General features: G+C 40.8%; 1 protein-coding gene across 1 annotated transcript in view; it reads right to left on the minus strand.

Moving 5' to 3' along the window:
- The window catches only part of thsd7bb (thrombospondin, type I, domain containing 7Bb), a 133,776-nt gene that overhangs the window by 31,924 nt on the left and 85,143 nt on the right, over positions 1-16,709 (minus strand). The window contains exons 6-9 of the mRNA XM_072661187.1: positions 15,876-16,031; positions 13,419-13,619; positions 6,293-6,484; positions 3,174-3,408 (exon numbers count right to left, since the gene is read on the minus strand). Coding sequence (XP_072517288.1) covers positions 3,174-3,408; positions 6,293-6,484; positions 13,419-13,619; positions 15,876-16,031 — 784 coding nt within the window. The remainder of the gene's footprint in view (positions 1-3,173; positions 3,409-6,292; positions 6,485-13,418; positions 13,620-15,875; positions 16,032-16,709) is intronic.

A 16,709-nucleotide genomic window follows, 5' to 3' on the forward strand; every position in this document is an offset into this window, starting at 1 on the left:
CTGAGATCTATCATACAATCTTGCTTTTTCAGTCTGACTCCTTTAAGTACCTGACACCCTTAGTACTTCAACCGATGCATTCATGTGGAAACAGTATTCATGACCACTAGAGCTTAGTTAGACACTTCAGTGACCTCCTTGGGTGGGAGAGCAACATGGAGCCAAATGTTTCTTGAGGACCTTTTTGTGCAAAGGTTTTAAAAGGAGACACTTCTCTCAGACTCTTATCTATTAATTACTTCTCTCTGAATGACCCCTGACCTCATTACCTCATGGAGTTTCATTCCTAGACTGAAAATTAACTTCTCTCTTTCAAGAAGTTCTTTTTATTCATACATACAGCCTTCCTCTGATTCTTTCTTCTTTCATACAGTTTTCTTCTATATCATAGCAGACGAGGAGGCAGCATGTGTTTATGAGTTGGGAGGTTTATTGAGGTCCATGTTTGAATGGAACAGGCTGATACTGTACGAATAGATGTTGGTGCTGCTCTGCCTGCTGCCCTGCCTACACCTGTAAGCATCAGTGCTGCTCTGTCTGCTGCCCCGCCTGCACCTGAAGACATCAGTGCTGCTGCAGTGCAGTCTTTCGCTTGGTTAAGCTCCTAGCTCCCTGCCTGGCCAGTCTCCCTGTTCCCTGCTTGGTCACCTAATCAGGTACTTATGGATACCTCAAGAACTAGAATCCGTGTTGCCAAGCTCCCTGGGCAAGGGGCCCTGATGCAAGTGTATTAGTTGCACTATGGCTGCTCCGGGCCATCTGTAGATGTCATCTCTAGTTGTGTGTAGTGAAGTACTGGTAGCTGAATCAACTTCAAGCCATTTATGGAATTCATTGTCATTTCAATTAAAACTGCAGTGTACTATAGTTTAGCACATGATATGATATTAAAGCCCCTGGAAACACATTTTCCAACAATAAATTCAAAACAGATTATCAGTAACACATCCACAACATATCAGTGCAGTAGCAGCAGTACATCATCTGAATACACTGAGGTAAATATCTTGTTGATGCATTACTTGGTCCTAATCCTAATCTCAATCTTAACCTAAAGCCTAAACCTAACACTAACCACCATCCTGGCCCTAATCCTAACCTTAACCTAAACCCTAAACCTAATCCTAACCCTGGCATTAATCCTAACCGTAACCTAAACTCAAAACCTAACCCTAAATACCAGCCTGGCCCTAATCCTAACCTTACACTAAACCCTAAATCTAATCTTAACCCTAACCCTCACATTAATCCTAACCTTAACCTAAACCCTAAACCTAATCCTAACCCTAACCCTAACCATGTCCCTAATCCTAACCTTAACCTAAACCCTAAACCTAATCCTAACCCTAACCCTGGCATTAATCCTAATCATAAACTAAACTCAAAACCTAACCCTAAATACTATTCTGGCCCTAATCCTAACCTTAACCCTAAACCTAATCCTAACCCTGGCCCTGGCCCTAATCCTAATCTATACCTAAACCCAAAACCTGTGAGATGTTGAGATGGCCTGTATTAGACCTGTTACATGCTCAGTGGTTCCTCAGGTGGAAATCTACAGATCTAAACTTGGACTCTCCAAATAAAGTGAAAGACAGCAGAATTCAGTAGAAGTCTTCTACTGAATGTTCAGATGCTTCTACTCTGTTGTGATGTTGTGTTATGGAGAGTTTGATGAGTGCTTATTGTCTAAAAAATCTATTCCAAATAAAGTGTCCTAACTGAATTTTTGTATAACCCTAAATGCAGGTGTTAAATGAAGCGTTCAGCAAAGTTTAAATGGAAAACACAAAACACAGATATGATAAAACACTCCTCATAAATGCACTCATCTGACCTCTCTGAGAACGGTCTGGGTGTGGTCTTAACTTAACAAAAATGTTATTTACATTACCATGGCAATGCTCACAGCCTTGAGCGATATAATGGCTTCACAGACCTAGCTCTGCCCTTCGCAGGGGAGCAGCCCGGTTAACCCCTAGCTCTACCTTGCAGTGCTACAAGCCTTGTGCTCAGCCCACCTGAGACGCATTTCCCGCAGCTAAGCCCCATCTCTCTTTCTCGCATCACTACGCAGACTCACGCTCTGCCCACACGGTGAGGACCAGCTCGGCTAAACCCTTGGCTCTCTCTCAGAGCCCCTCAAAGCCTGGGTTTTAGCCTTTAGACTTCTCCTCATGGAGTAGAAGAGTGGTAGATCCACGCAACTTGTCTTCTGAGTGAAGCTACTGAAGCTGACGTAGACAATGCTGTTGTGTCCATGATGAACTGAACAAAAAAATGAATACTTATACAGTTTTTAATGTAATGATACCTCAGAGAAGGTCAGGCTTTTATCTACTTTCCTGTTGGATGGGCATCCAGGGAATGCACAAACACTCACACACGGAATGCTGGCATAACTGGGTGAATAAACCTCGAGGTGTACCAAACACACAGATAGCGGCATAGCTAGTCAGATTTCCAAGATGCTTTCTAAGTCTAGGTTGTGCAGACTCAAAGACAGGGCAGAGCCATGTAAGCCTTGTAATTGGTCAGGGTTATGCTGCCGTATGCCTGACCCCTTTTGGGATTGCCTATTCCACATGGAGAGAAGAACAGTAACTGGCGAAATACAGGAGATATTTGTTGGAATTTGAGAAGATATTCATAAAACATACTGTACATTTACACCAGGGGGCCCTGAGGAGCCAGAATGACTTAATTAGAAAGAATTCAGATTTAGAATCTCAGGGGTTTTAAGCTGCAAAATCATGTCCAGTATTACTGTAGGTCTTGCTGCTACGCATAAACCATGTATCTCCAAATTAGGCAAAAGAAAAAAACTGCTTAACTTGAAAAAAACTGAAGTCAATGTAAAAAGATTGTATTCCAAACCATTGTGAAGAATTTCTATTGGCCCATTCATAATTAACTTTTGACACAATTTAAAGAACAATGGTCAGATTCACATTATGTCAAAAATTGAAAACCAGCAAAAATGGAGATACAGGATTTTTCCAGTGGCAGCAACAAGACATAGCAAAAACATTATATAAACAGTATATTAAAATATGACTATGATTTGAATGCTAATAAATGACAGTAAAGTACAGGTACAGGTACAGTCCAATACCTCCCCTAGTGTGTTCAGTGCAGTCTTTTATGTGTTCATTTTCCCCTATTGTGTTTACCTTTTTGGCACCACCTGTTCACCGCTGGATCTTCTGCAGTAGACCTGGTGAGTTTGTATACCAGTACCGCATCCTTGCTCCACTGTTGCTTTCTGAGCTGTGCTGTTCCCCTCCAGGCTGGGGTCTGGAGTGCAGGGTCCCCATGGAGAAGTGTCCCAGTAGTACACCATGCAAGAGTGGGTGCCACAGGGTCTCCACTGCTCCAGCACAGAAGCTGGCAGGCATCCCTTCCCATCTGTGTGTAGACAGTAGTCTGATTTACTCCCTATTCAGACAGGATGAGTTTTACATGGGGGTTAATGTAAATTATTACCAGAGTTTCTTAGTGATTTTAGCCCCATCCGAGTGTGCCATGTCAGTTATTTTTTACCTTCTGTAAACTGAGCCGTAATAATAACCTCAGGTTATATCAGACCAGTGGCAATCAACCTGTGGGTAAATATATTGTCAAATTTTTTCATGCTTTTTTAAAATATGCTGCTCCAGAAGGCACTGGCACTTACTTTAAATCGATCAAGTCTATGGCAAACATTCAACAAAAGTTCAACAATAAAACCCAGAAGATGAGCCAAAGGACTCCTCAGAGGTGCAATGCTTCCATCAGCTTTAGTTACCTCATTGTGTAGTGTAGCATATAGCCTACAAACCTGTTATAAACATATAGCTGCTAACATTCAAACTAAAATGTCATCATAAAGTGGGTTATGAGACTGGTTATCATCCTGTAATACATTAGCAGTGGTCACAACAAGCTTTTTGAAGATGACAGCAGTGCGTAAGTCGACTAGCCACTCCCATCTCATTTATGTGGAGATGTCTTATCCTGTGCGCATCAGTCATACATTTTACAGACTTCCTGTAGTAAAATTACATTACTCCACCTCCCCATGTAAAGCTAATCCTGTCCAATAGGGCTTTTGTTTTGTTTTTGGCTTGTGTGTAAACCCAACATCCTATGCTACTGTTTGTCTTTCCTCGCAGCATTGTGAAATGCAACTAAGCAGGTTGATCACAACAGCATAAATATATATAATAAATACAGAATTCTGTGTCTTGGACCTCGCCAATGTCACTCAGGTCAGTTCTCCCACATGCACATGTAGTCATTTTTTTTACACTCTGAGGAGATTTAGGTTTGAGATCAAACTGTGAACTGTTGCAATGCTTTTGTGAGGCTTTTACTGCCGGTTCTTTAAGCTGCTATTGTAAGTTCTGGATCAAGAGCAGATTCTTACTTTCTCCACACCTTGACCTTTCCATCACTTTCGCAGAGCTTAATCTTGGTCTCATCAGTTCATAAAACTTGATGTTGAGTGGTTTGCCTCTACAGTGGTATGGCCTCTATATTCCTACCTCTATAAGCCTGCCTGGGAAGGTTATTGGTGATGTCACTGACTGTTGTCTTTGGGTTTTTCTTCACAGATCTCATCATGTTTCTGCCATTAACTGTCTGTGTTGGTTTTTCTGGCCAGACTATCAGATGTCCGGTTGTTAGTACACCAGTGGTTGTTTCTTCTACGTGATTCCAAATGGTTGTTTTGTGGTTTATTCTTTTTAAACAACAAAAGAAGCCTTCACAGGCTGCCCCCAGGGCTCTGACCAGGAAAAGACAGTCAGAACTATTAACTAATACTATTGTTTATTCTTGACAGTGTCCGCCTGGCAGCAAGAAACCTCTATCAGTGACATTTTCTAATAAATTTGTATGTATTGAAAAATGTGTGGGTATAAACAACAGGTGATATGTGCCAAGTAAGGGAACACATCCAGATCTAAATAACAGGAAATAGAACCTGAAATTCTGATTTCTTGTCTCATATTCATGTTTTGATTTCAGACACAAAAGTATTCAATGTATAGCGAATATATGATATCTTGTCACTGTCATGCAAAAATCTTAAATCTCCATAGGCTGTTTTTCTCTTTTTGACAGTTGTTGTTTTCACTGTCAATATATCATAAATACTTAAAAGATTTTGAGGTATATATATTACTCAAAACTCATATTACTAATATGAGTTTGGAACTTTTCCTTTGCCTGTAAAGTTGCCGATTTGGAGATACAAGGTTTTTGTGTGCCAGCGACAATACCCTACTTGCTATACTAACGTTGCTATTCTGCAGCTTCCTATTATTAACTTTTTCCATTAACATGACAAACAGCTAAATCAAAGACACGGACAGTAATTCTCTCTACCTTCGCATTCACATGGACATGCCCCTGTGTATGCAAGCAAGTTTACAGACAAACAGAACCAGTGATGGTATAGGGTCAGACACTGTGCATGAGCGTGTCATAAGGGGAACATGCATAATTCATAACCGCAAGCTGTTTTGAGGGAGCATCACAGTGAATAGGTAGACGAAACATTAGAGTTGGCGATGAGGGCTCACTCAGTGTTAGGTCCATTGTACTGCTTTCTTAAAAAGCCAAGCTGTGAATAACCCTTTGGAAAGACTCTGACAAAAGCTTGTAATGTACATGGGTATAGTTAGCCTAATTTGACAGCCTTACAAATAGACTCATTTTCTCCCTATTATGCTGTTCAGTGGTGGTCTCATGTAACACATTGACAGCATTGTATTCTGTCCTTTTTTTACTCGCTCTAGCCCTTCCATTGGTCGCGGTGGTCATACATTGGAAGATTTTGGCTAAAAATGAAAATCATTCAAAAAAAAAAATGATATCCCAAATTAATGCTAGTATCTAATAGCTGACAGCAGTTACTGTTCGTTTGTGTTATGTCACAACTGCTTCCTGGACATTTAAAAATATAACCAAGCTAATAATTGCTTGCGGCCTTAATAAGTCACATAAGACTTGCAAATGACATCATTTGCATAAGATCCACCCACTGGTTTTCTGTTTTCCCATCCATTATTTAGCCACGGCAATGGCCAGCATTGCATATTAATTTGAGCACTCAAACAAATCAATAATTCAAAGCAATTTTCTCACTTGGGGTTACACATCCAGTACTGCAAGTGTCAGTAAATTGCCATAAATTATAAGCAAGCTTTACTTTCCTCCCTGTGGCATGCGTGATGTGTTTGGAGTGAGAAAGAGAGACAGAGAGGCAGAGATAGAGAGATAGAGAAGGAAGGTGACAGTGTCTTACGCTCTGCTGGAGGTGCAAGGATGGAGCGAGTGCGGCTCTGTTTGCCCTCTGCATGTTTGTCGAAGCAGGAGTGAGAGCAGGCTGACCAGGCGCTCCACTCTGACAGCACGCAGTCTGAAGGACAGGGCCTCTCGCACTGCTGCTGGCTCAGAGGAGGCTCCCCCGGACACCTTGTGCTGGGTACAGTCTCTCCTGCAGGACATTAACATTAGACATATTTGGGTCTGACTTAACAATAACAAACTAGAAAACTGCCAGCCTCCATTTTACTTGGACGCTAATCCATATGCAAACAATGTTCAAACAATGAGATCTTTAGTGCTATCCTTAGATATCTGACTGGTATTGATTGAGCTTTGATTTATTTAGATTGATTTAATCTGCTTTTTGGTAACAAAATATCTGAGAAAGATTAAAAAATTCTCCAAAAACAAGCATGAAAAATGTACTTAAGTTCTGAAGATACTACGAACGCCCCGATCTGATTATTTCGCACCTACATCTGATCCTAATCTCAGAGTCAACCATGATATTGTAACGACGGGAAATGTACGCCTTGCGAACTTAATTATTCATGGGTGTGTTTTGGGTGTAACGTGTAATAAACCAATCAGCGTGTCACTTGCCATTCCTTTTAAGAGCCAGGTGCGGTCTGACTTAAAGAGGGGGTTGTACATGCGTTGGGCACGCACCTGTGTTAACAATTCACTGCCACGATAACAATGAACGTCTGAATGTTGACGTCTGCTTAGGTTGTTTACAGTCAGTGGCGCACCTGTTTTCTATTGCCATGACAGCAAAGCGATAGAAGGCGTGAATTGTTGCCGGGGTGTGAGATAGCAATGAGCATCGTGATGCGCCTTGCTCAGAGTGTATTATAGGGCCCCCAGTGTTCCAACAGAATAATGACCCCAATCACACGTCAAATGGATGATGCAGGCTAAGAAACATTAAGCTTTTGGAATGGCCTTCCCAGTCCTGTTCTGATGTCAACCCTACCGTAGTTACAACACTCGAGAGCCCAATGTAGATGTACCTATCTAAGAGGCTTGGGTGACCACCAACAGTGTTGCTGTCATCCCGCAAGGCTTGCCATCACTTAGGTCTTCACGCCTGCCCATTTCTCCTGCATCCAACACCTCAACTACGAGAACCGGCTGCTCAGTTACCATGTAACATACAGTCTAATCTCCGTCTCAGCCACACATACCCGGCTCACACATACACACTTTACCCCATCTCACAAGTGAAGAGGAGAAATCGATTTCACACATGTTGACAGATTCTCTGAACAGAAACAGATGAAGTGAAGAGTGATAAGCCTCTTATTCACATCTGCTGTTCCATTTGTCGCTAGAAACCCAGGGAAACTCGCATCTCTCCAACTGATCTGCACCCCTCAGAGCCATCCCTTCTCTGAGCTTAATAAATCCATACGCAAATGGAAGCCTTTCTGGAAGCTGAAGAGCAATTTAAAGCTGTGCCACACTCAAAAGTACATTTTATGACCCGTGAAATTTTCATTGAGCCTGTTATTTTACAAGAGTGTAATTTATTCCTTCCCTGTGATCGTGTACAACCCCTGGATTTTTAAAAAATCTATTTGCAGTGGGGTAGAGGACCATTCTCCTGCCTGATTAAGTGGAGGGATATCTGCCGCATATCAAGGAGGAGCAGGGGAATAGGGTTGGAGAACTGCTTACAGTCAGAAAAAGTCAGCACAATGAGCTGCTTCGGGTAGACATCAGTCTGACATTTCAAAACAACCGGGACGGAAGATAGGTGAAGCTGACAGAGGAGAGATGCTATCTTGGCTTGGTTTCAGCGTTTACTGTGCACACATGCCTATACGCATGCTCACTTGTATGGCCAATTATTCCACAATGCTATTAAAAAAGTAGGAGTAATTTCCCCTTAGCTACTAAATCAACCAGTTAGCCAAATTCAACTAACAGTTGGGTTTAATTTCACTTTCCATACTCAGGAATAATTCCTGCCTGTTAAACCCAAGCATCACTTAAATAGAACCTGTCCGCCCATGTGAAACGGACTAGAAGGTTTAAAAAGCAGCACGATGCCACAGATTCAAATGCAGATCCCGAACAAAGGTATTAAAATCTACCAGTCTGGAAAAGGGTTAGAAAAGTTCAGAGGAACATCTAAAGAACTGCAGGCCTCACGTGCCTGAGGTCTGTGTGCTAGATTCCTCAATAAGAAAGACAATGAAAGACACTGGACTGATTCTGGCCACAAGACCACTGGTTTTTGGGTGGTCAGGAAGAGACTCACCTGTAGGAAGTAGTAATTTTTTTCACTTTTTACCACCTGGTAAGGGAACTGCACCGCTCATGAGCAGAAAGCTCTGCAAAGGGTGGTGCGCACAGCCCAGCACATCATCGGGGGTTTAGTGAGGAACGACGCAAAGTAAAGTTTTTTTAAATAACCGAAACAGGACGTCCCTGATTTTCTACTCAAATTAGTTGAGCCAATTAACTCACTAGGGCTCGCCCTATTACTTGCAATGCTACCAACACTAGGAGGGTGAGGACAAGCACATTGTGCTCTCTCAAGCTCCGACTGCTGATGGCAAAGCAGCATGTCCTGGCATTCAAAGTCGTGATCCTTGAGCCACTGTGTCAGAGTCTACTGAGCCACTCAAAACCTGGAAATAGGGGATTCTAATATACATTCCATGGTAAATAGATCTTTTAAAACATAAAAATGACCCACCATAACCTAACACGTCTAGTGTGCTTGAATGCACTCTAAACACGCTTGATAATTTTGTACGTTTCACATCCCATCCCAGCATGCAGTAGGTTGTTCTGGCAGAATCCTGAATAGCGGCCAATTACACTTCACACAATTTTCATCATAGGCAGAAGAATGCATATTGATTGGAATTTGGCAGGATTCCATTTCAAAGTTACAATATCAAAACTCTTTGTTTATTCACATAAAAACAGTGTCATCAGCACACAGCATGAGTGCTTCATCCCACACTTCCTAAGGCAGATCTGGCACTCAAGTGCAATGACAATATTAGCTTATACATATGTTCTGTGACAGTCCAGAAGATACAAACAATTGCTTCTCTAGTGCATTGCCTGAAAAATATATACTCAAAAATGTATTCAAGGTATGAAAACGGACAAAAAATGTATCTGTTAAATATATATTTTAAATATCTTTTTATATTATTTTTATATTATCTTTTATTATTTTTTTATATTATTTTTTAATGCATGTTTGGCATATAGGAAATTAAATATATTTTGACAATATTTATTATATGTTGATATAGGTGTATTGGGCTTTCAATGATCTGTTCTTTTTCTGGGGCTGAATGAATGTACAACATACATTTTCATTGTTCCATCCCATTCCATCCAGCCCTAGATGCTACCACCAGCAAGTTTAACAGTCATACAACATACATCTTAGAATATGTAGAGTTTAGTTTAATTAGTTGGTTTCTTAGAATGGACCTCACACTATATACTAGCTGATTTTTGGTCAATGCTCTGGACAGTCACAGCTGGTGATGGACTGCACTACACTGATACAGACAGCAGCCACACAAACAGGAACAACCTGCTTCTGAGTCCACAAGAGCCTTTAAGCTCCTATCACCCAGCTCCTAGCCGTGATTATCCAGATTCGCAGGAACAGCCATGGATGAGTGACATTTGGGCAGCTTTATGACAGGATTCACACAACGACATGACTCCAGAGTGTCTTAGATTCCTGCACAGAGCGTGTGTGTATAGCAAGGGACACAGCTAACATAGACCCGTCGCCCCGTGACGCTGTCTGCACCAGCTTCAACGTCGTCTCATTTCAAGGCCCTGGAGACAGTTATGAGACATCTACCCCTGAACTAAAACCCAAAAGAACACCTTCAACACCTGGCTGCCTTCAGCTATCATCTCAAGGCCAGCATACACAGCTCAGAGAACAAGGCCTGAAACTGGAGCCCATGCTGCTACTGGGACTGTGTGCGTGTGTGTGTCTGCAGGTACGTGTATAATGACAGTCATTAGCAGCGTGTCCCACGACGTCCTGCACTCTCAAAACCAGCGTGCGCTCTGATAGATGAGCCACATTTATCTCTGTGGGGACGAAGTCAGTCTAGACCAGAGAAAAACGAAGAGGAGGAAAGACTGGAAAGGCTGGCTGTGCTTGCCCACACAGGTTAATATTGCAGGTGCTACTTTGTGTGCAGTGTGTGTTGCTTTTAATCGAGAGGCATGTGAAGGAGGGTAGACCGCAGGTCAAATGTTTGGATCACTAACTTTGTACAAACAAAATAAAGGTATTTCAAGAGATGAAGGAAAGTGATGTTCTTATTAACATAGAACCAAACGGTTTGAGGGTTGTAGATTTCTGCAGCCATAGCGCACAACTAGTCTGTCTAACTCGTAATATGTTTTGCTTTTGCTGATTATGCAGGGGTGAAAATGGACCAATAGAAGAACCACTTTTGGTTCAATAAAGAACCATGTTTGTAACAGAGATAGACATCAGGCTCTACAGCATCCAGAAAACCAACATCCAGTGAACGTCAGTGAGAGAGGTCAACAGGGACTTCTCTGTAGTAGAAAAGCAGAAGATCTCATCAAGTTCCACCTCAGTCAGCCAATAAAAGAAAACTGAAGCTGCAGTGGTCACAGGCTCATCAGAACTGGAAAAATGTAGCCGGATTTTACTTGCTCTCGGTTTCTGCTGAGGCACACAGATGGTGGAATCAGAATTAGGCACCAACAGCATGAAAGCAAGGTTCCAACCTGGTGTCTGTCAACAGTCCAGGCTGGTGGAGGTGGTGTAGTTGGTGCAGGGAACGTTTTCTCAACACACATTGGGCCTGTTAATACCAATAAATCATTGGTTCTTCAGGTGCCTTCTCTGGCAGCAGATCTGAATCCAGTAGAACATGGGACGTGGCATGATGCATGTTGTGTCAACATGGACCAGAATTCCAATTAATGTTATTCTTTTAAACCCTTTAAAATCTGTATGCAAATAGTCCACATAGTTAGGAATATGGTTTATGAAATTGGCCGTTATGCCAATTTTATGCCAAGTTTATGTATTGGTATAGGAACAGAAAACGTCGGATCGGTGCATCCCTAGTTTAAAGGGTTAATAAAGTATTTAAATGGGCACTTAAAACTGTTGCTCTACACTGTTGCCTAATTTTATCATTGGGTTCCTTCATTTTGGTGGTAATGGTGTTGATGTAATAATATATTTATAATATAGACATTATATACATATGTAAACCTAGTAAATTCAATGCATTGATTGCATATTTTTTAGTGTGTCAAAACAACCTCCACATGACAATAACAAAAAAAGGCGTGAAAGAATAATTATATTTTGTTAGTCATCAAATGAAGAAAATGGACAAAGTGAAGTGGGTGGTGTATGCATTTAAGGCTTCAATTTAGAAGCTGACAACAATGAAGTACTTTAGAAGTTGACAGACATTTGTCTACTGTTGGAGTTGCTACCTGACAAAAACTGGCAGATGGAGGAGTCTACACTGGAGCTGGCACAAGTGGTCTACGGCATTCTGAGCATTTATACATGTACGTTGGTGTGTATTACAAACAATGGCCTCTGAAACTGAGCGCATAAGGCTGCAGTTGGAGTTAATAGCTGTTCTAACTTTCTGCAATAAAAGAGAGAGAAGACATCAGAGGACGTTGAACCGATTTGAGAAAGAGGGTGAATGTGCTTGTCTGGCCACTGAGAGACATGGATGAGAAAATGCAGGTAGATTTGTGCGCACAATATGATGCTACCAAGCAGACCTATCAGAGTTGTTGTGATCTCCATAGCCATGATGCATATTTATATTTCTGGGGAGATTCAACGCAGAAGAATAAATTGGTCTTTAATAATTTAATATATTTTTTTAATGTAACATATGAAATATCTTCTAATTATACAAGACTGATTGAAAGAAAGTGAACGTTTTCTCAACACACATTGGGCCTGTTAATACCAATAAATCATTGGTTCTTCAGGTGCCTTCTCTGGCAGCAGATCTGAATCCAGTAGAACATGGGACGTGGCATGATGCATGTTGTGTCAACATGGACCAGAATTCCAATTAATGTTATTCTTTTAAACCCTTTAAAATCTGTATGCAAATAGTCCACATAGTTAGGAATATGGTTTATGAAATTGGCCGTTATGCCAATTTTATGCCAAGTTTATGTATTGGTATAGGAACAGAAAACGTCGGATCGGTGCATCCCTAGTTTAAAGGGTTAATAAAGTATTTAAATGGGCACTTAAAACTGTTGCTCTACACTGTTGCCTAATTTTATCATTGGGTTCCTTCATTTTGGTGGTAATGGTGTTGATGTAATAATATATTTATAATATAGACATTATATACATATGTAAACCTAGTAAATTCAATGCATTGATTGCATATTTTTTAGTGTGTCAAAACAACCTCCACATGACAATAACAAAAAAAGGCGTGAAAGAATAATTATATTTTGTTAGTCATCAAATGAAGAAAATGGACAAAGTGAAGTGGGTGGTGTATGCATTTAAGGCTTCAATTTAGAAGCTGACAACAATGAAGTACTTTAGAAGTTGACAGACATTTGTCTACTGTTGGAGTTGCTACCTGACAAAAACTGGCAGATGGAGGAGTCTACACTGGAGCTGGCACAAGTGGTCTACGGCATTCTGAGCATTTATACATGTACGTTGGTGTGTATTACAAACAATGGCCTCTGAAACTGAGCGCATAAGGCTGCAGTTGGAGTTAATAGCTGTTCTAACTTTCTGCAATAAAAGAGAGAGAAGACGTCAGAGGACGTTGAACCGATTTGAGAAAGAGGGTGAATGTGCTTGTCTGGCCACTGAGAGACATGGATGAGAAAATGCAGGTAGATTTGTGCGCACAATATGATGCTACCAAGCAGACCTATCAGAGTTGTTGTGATCTCCATAGCCATGATGCATATTTATATTTCTGGGGAGATTCAACGCAGAAGAATAAATTGGTCTTTAATAATTTAATATATTTTTTTAATGTAACATATGAAATATCTTCTAATTATACAAGACTGATTGAAAGAAAGTGAAGTGTGTATTCTACCTGTCACTGTAACACACTCCACGATCTGCTCTTGGGTCCCCCGACCACAGGCTCCATCCTGAGGCACACAGGGTCCCTGTGCCATCACCCGCCACTGGAAACTTATGAGGTCATCACATGTCATGGCTTCAGTAATGTGAGGGCAGCTCTCAGACTGACCCCATGCTTCCTCAGCTATAAAGCGCATCCTCAACATGACACCTGAGAAGAAGAAACTCCATCAGAATGTGTGTGTGTGGGTGTGTAATACTCTTTAAAAGGGGTTTCTTAAAGGGTCAGTAAAGGTAATGGTTTATATAAAACCATGCCAACTTTGAGTACTTGAGAGATGTACACTACTAATCAAATGTTTGGGATCAGTGGTTTTAATCTAATGATTCTAATAGACTAATATGCCAATCCAGAAATGTACACATTTTGAATAATTTGCAGAAAGAAGAAAAAAATATTTTTAGATTTATGATTCAAAAGCTGCAAAATACTTATATAAACATCCAAATTACAAAGTAATTTTAAATCTTGCTGTACAGAAACACAACTAAAAAATTTAATTTAAAATCTAGAATCAATAATATTAATACACTGGAGGGGGAAATGTGCATTAATTATTACACATCATTTTTTAAAAATATATATACAGGCGTGTCACTGAGGAACATGCTATTAGTCATCTAAGAAAGGACAGCAATAAAGGATAAACCGGTGAATTTCAAGCCAAAACACTCAAAACACAAACACAAAACGCAAGATGCATATTGGTGCTGTTACTCAAAACCCCTATGGCTTCAAAGCAGTAACTTTACAGAAGAAGAAACTAATTTTTAATGGAAGTCAATGTAAAATGACTAAATTCATTTCATTTTTTGAGAATTTCTATTGGTTCATTCATCATGACATGTAAAGAACAGTCTAAACACAACAGTTGCCAGATGCAAATACTGTAAACATAAAGTAAAAAACAGAATAAAATGTAGATTCAAGCATTATTTTTTATTATATTATTATTTGTTTTAATGTTCATCCCTAATTTTAGATATCCAATTACCTTGAACATTCCCCCTCATTACATTTAACGCTCCCGAATCTGGGAGCTGAAGTGATGTGTGCAGAAAGAGAGAGAGAGAGACACCTGGAGATAGGAAGGCAAATTGTGCTCTCACAGGCTCTGGCTGCTGATGGCACAAGCAACTAATGTGCTCAGAGAAATGCTCCAGGTACCCAGCTCTGATGCATGGGCTGGTAGACACCCTTTCCAGCCAGCATCACACTGAAGTGATGTGAGCAGAGAGAGAGAGAGAGAGAGAGAGAGAGAGAGAGAGAGAGAGAGAGAGAGACAGCCCTCTAACCCCTGTTATATGTCTGTTAAAAGCATATTAATACACTTCTTGCCAAATGTCAGCAAACTCTACTATACTATGTATTGTGATATACACTGAAGACTTCATATTTAGACTTTACATCGCTGGTGTGTGTGTGTGTGTGAGTGCGGTGTCTGACAAAGCATGTGCGTCAGGTTATTGACGTCTAGAACCACCAGTGCTCTTTTCATTAAACCCACACTATTAAATTCAAATTAGAGCCATTTAAAAAGAAGGACAAACACTGCAGGGGAGATCGCACTCAGCTAATGACTGAGGAATAACACACATACATACACATACACACACATACACACACACACACATGCATACATGAGCAAAGTAATTGAAAGCTTGAAGAGTGAACGTTCCTTAACATCAACATCAATGATCTGACTGATCAGACCCATATAAACGACAGTAAAGGAATACAGCAGGTACTGCGGCAGCAAGAGGGTGAAAAGAGAAGAGTGACATTCAGAGACAAAGGAGGAGAGGGAGAGGGAGAGGGAGAGAGAATGTGTGGACTATGTGGAGTAGAGTGAATGATGGAGGGGTTTCTGCAGTCGTGTCACTGCTGCCCCAGGAAAGGGTCAGGGCTACTGCTGAGGGTCAGGAACACTGAGATTATCAGACAAGATTGAAAATAGAGTATGTGTGGGTGTATGTGTGGGTGTGCTTAGACGGCAACTCCAAAACCAAAGAAGAAGGGGCAACACCATAATTCCATATGACAAGAAATCATGGCGATGAAACTGCTATAATGGTCTGAAAACTGACAGACTGTATTAATCCATTAAAAATTATGCAGTACATTATAATCTACACAAACATGTTTTTCACTTTTTGACATAATCTGAGGCCAGCAGTTGTTCCTTATGTTGTGTTAAAATGTAATGGAGAACAGGTCAATAGAAATGCTCCAAAATGACCTAGAATAAAATCTTTTTACATTGACTTCCATTGAATGTTAAGAAGGTTTTTCCCTTCTCCTGTAAAGTTGCCGTTTTGAATATAGAAGATTTGCGTCACAGCAGCAATATGCTATTATAGTAAGATCATTTTAACAACATCATATCTTAGATGTTTCATCTCTGACCTTTCTTCCCAAGATTTTCGGGGCTGTTGTCATGGGCACAAGGTCCCCAAGGTGACCAAGGTGAGAGACGGCAGGGTTTGGAGCACGGGACAGAGCAAGGCTGGATCAATGAAGGAAGAGAAGAAGAGCACAGACTCATCCCAACTGGCCTTGGCACTAAAGCAAGTGAGAAAAAGAGAGAGAAAGAGAGAGAGAGAGACTGACTCTACAACAGTTCGGCATGCGAGTTATACTCTCAAATATCCATATGACAGATTTAATAGAAACTTGCTAAAAATGTAATTTAAATTTGTCTCTTCACAGACCAGAGGCTTCAGATTACCATTTTAATTACAGCACAGCCAAGTACAGAACACTAAATCCCCTCAAAGCATTCTGCTTAAAGTCTTAAAAGCCCATATAGGATGAAAGAACAAGTCAAATTCTCTTACTTCAGGCACTCAAATTTCAACACACATGCTCAAAGTGGGCGTAAGTTAGCCTGGGAGGAATTGCAGTTCATCGAAACGCATGCTAGTGCTGCAATACCATCTCTACTCATAGAAACCTTACAAACCATGCCAGAAGCAAACCGTTTGGCTTGAGTGATGAAGCTTCGGGTTGGGGTGAACAGTAGTCTAAGTGGTAAGAGAAGTGAGCCAGCAATCAGAAACTCACTAGGGACTAACTAGGGACTCCTGGTTTTGGACCATTGGACGAGGCACTTAGCCCCCCACTGCCCAAGGTGACACTGTGCTGCTCCTATACTGAACACTGTTCTTCACTGTTCTGCAGACCTAAAGTTAAAGATTACACATTTTTTTTCGAATGTAACTTATAGTTTCAAAATAACTA

The sequence above is a fragment of the Salminus brasiliensis genome, chromosome 17, assembly GCF_030463535.1.
Source record: "Salminus brasiliensis chromosome 17, fSalBra1.hap2, whole genome shotgun sequence".
Lineage (NCBI taxonomy): Eukaryota > Metazoa > Chordata > Actinopteri > Characiformes > Bryconidae > Salminus > Salminus brasiliensis.